We start from the raw sequence: 863 nt of genomic DNA on the forward strand, positions 1-863 counted from the left end.
AGCAGGTCCCCAGGGATGTCTCGGAGTAGGATCCCCAAACAAAGTCCCCAGGCAGAGCATGGCTGTGGAGCAGGCGCCTGTAGGGTCCCCAGGCAGTGTCCCCAAGCAGTGCATGGCTGTGGAGCATGTCCCTATCAGGTCCCCAAGCAGTGTCCCCAAGCAGTGTCCCCAGGCACTGCATGGCCATGGAGCAACTCCTGAGCATCCCACAGCCGGCAGACCAGTGCCCTGAGCAGTTCCCCTACTCTGGGTACCCGTGGGGCAGCGTAGGGGAGAGGTCCTCGTGCCCTCCCCGTCGGGGGACAGCAGGGCCAGGGCTGCTCGGGGAAGGGACCAGGAGAGGGCTAATTCCCGGGGCAGGAGCGTGCCCACACTCCCATCCCTACCGTGGTGCGGATGCTCTTGGCACGGTGGGCGTAGGCGAGGGTGCTGCGGGACTCCTCGAAGGCCGTGCTGGCCGGGCTGATGTGGGCAATCATCACCGTGTGGCTGTTGCCCCCCAGCGAGTCCTGGCCATGGAGAACACAGCTGAGAGGGACCGGGGTGGGGGACAACCTGTGCCCCCTCCCCAGCTTGGACCCTGCCGGGGGAACCGGCACCCCCGGCCGCACCTTGAGCAGGCGGGTCAGCTTGCTGTCGCGATAGTTGATGTACTTGGTGCTCGCCTGGTGGCTCAGAGCCTTGATGCAGTTGCCCAGGGCCAGCAGCGAGCGGTTGATGTGGGCTCCCTCCTTCATCCTCCGCCCACGGTTCTGCGTCTGGGCAGGGAGGGGAAGGCAGAGGGAAAAACCTGGCAAAAGAGGGGCTGGGGAAGGGGGGCTCCCCGGCCCTGCAGCCCTCCGAGGCGGGTGCCGTACCTGCGC

General features: G+C 66.7%; 1 protein-coding gene across 1 annotated transcript in view; it reads right to left on the minus strand.

The window, feature by feature from the left end:
• Positions 1–344: 344 nt before the first annotated feature.
• The window catches only part of DNAI2 (dynein, axonemal, intermediate chain 2), a gene marked incomplete at its 5' end in the record, with an annotated part of 11,872 nt that continues 11,353 nt past the window's right edge, over positions 345–863 (minus strand). The window contains 2 exons of the mRNA XM_009886539.1: positions 345–509; positions 612–758. Coding sequence (XP_009884841.1) covers positions 345–509; positions 612–758 — 312 coding nt within the window. The remainder of the gene's footprint in view (positions 510–611; positions 759–863) is intronic.

This window comes from Charadrius vociferus, unplaced genomic scaffold, assembly GCF_000708025.1.
Source record: "Charadrius vociferus isolate BGI_N301 unplaced genomic scaffold, ASM70802v2 scaffold616, whole genome shotgun sequence".
Classification (NCBI taxonomy): Eukaryota; Metazoa; Chordata; class Aves; order Charadriiformes; family Charadriidae; genus Charadrius; species Charadrius vociferus.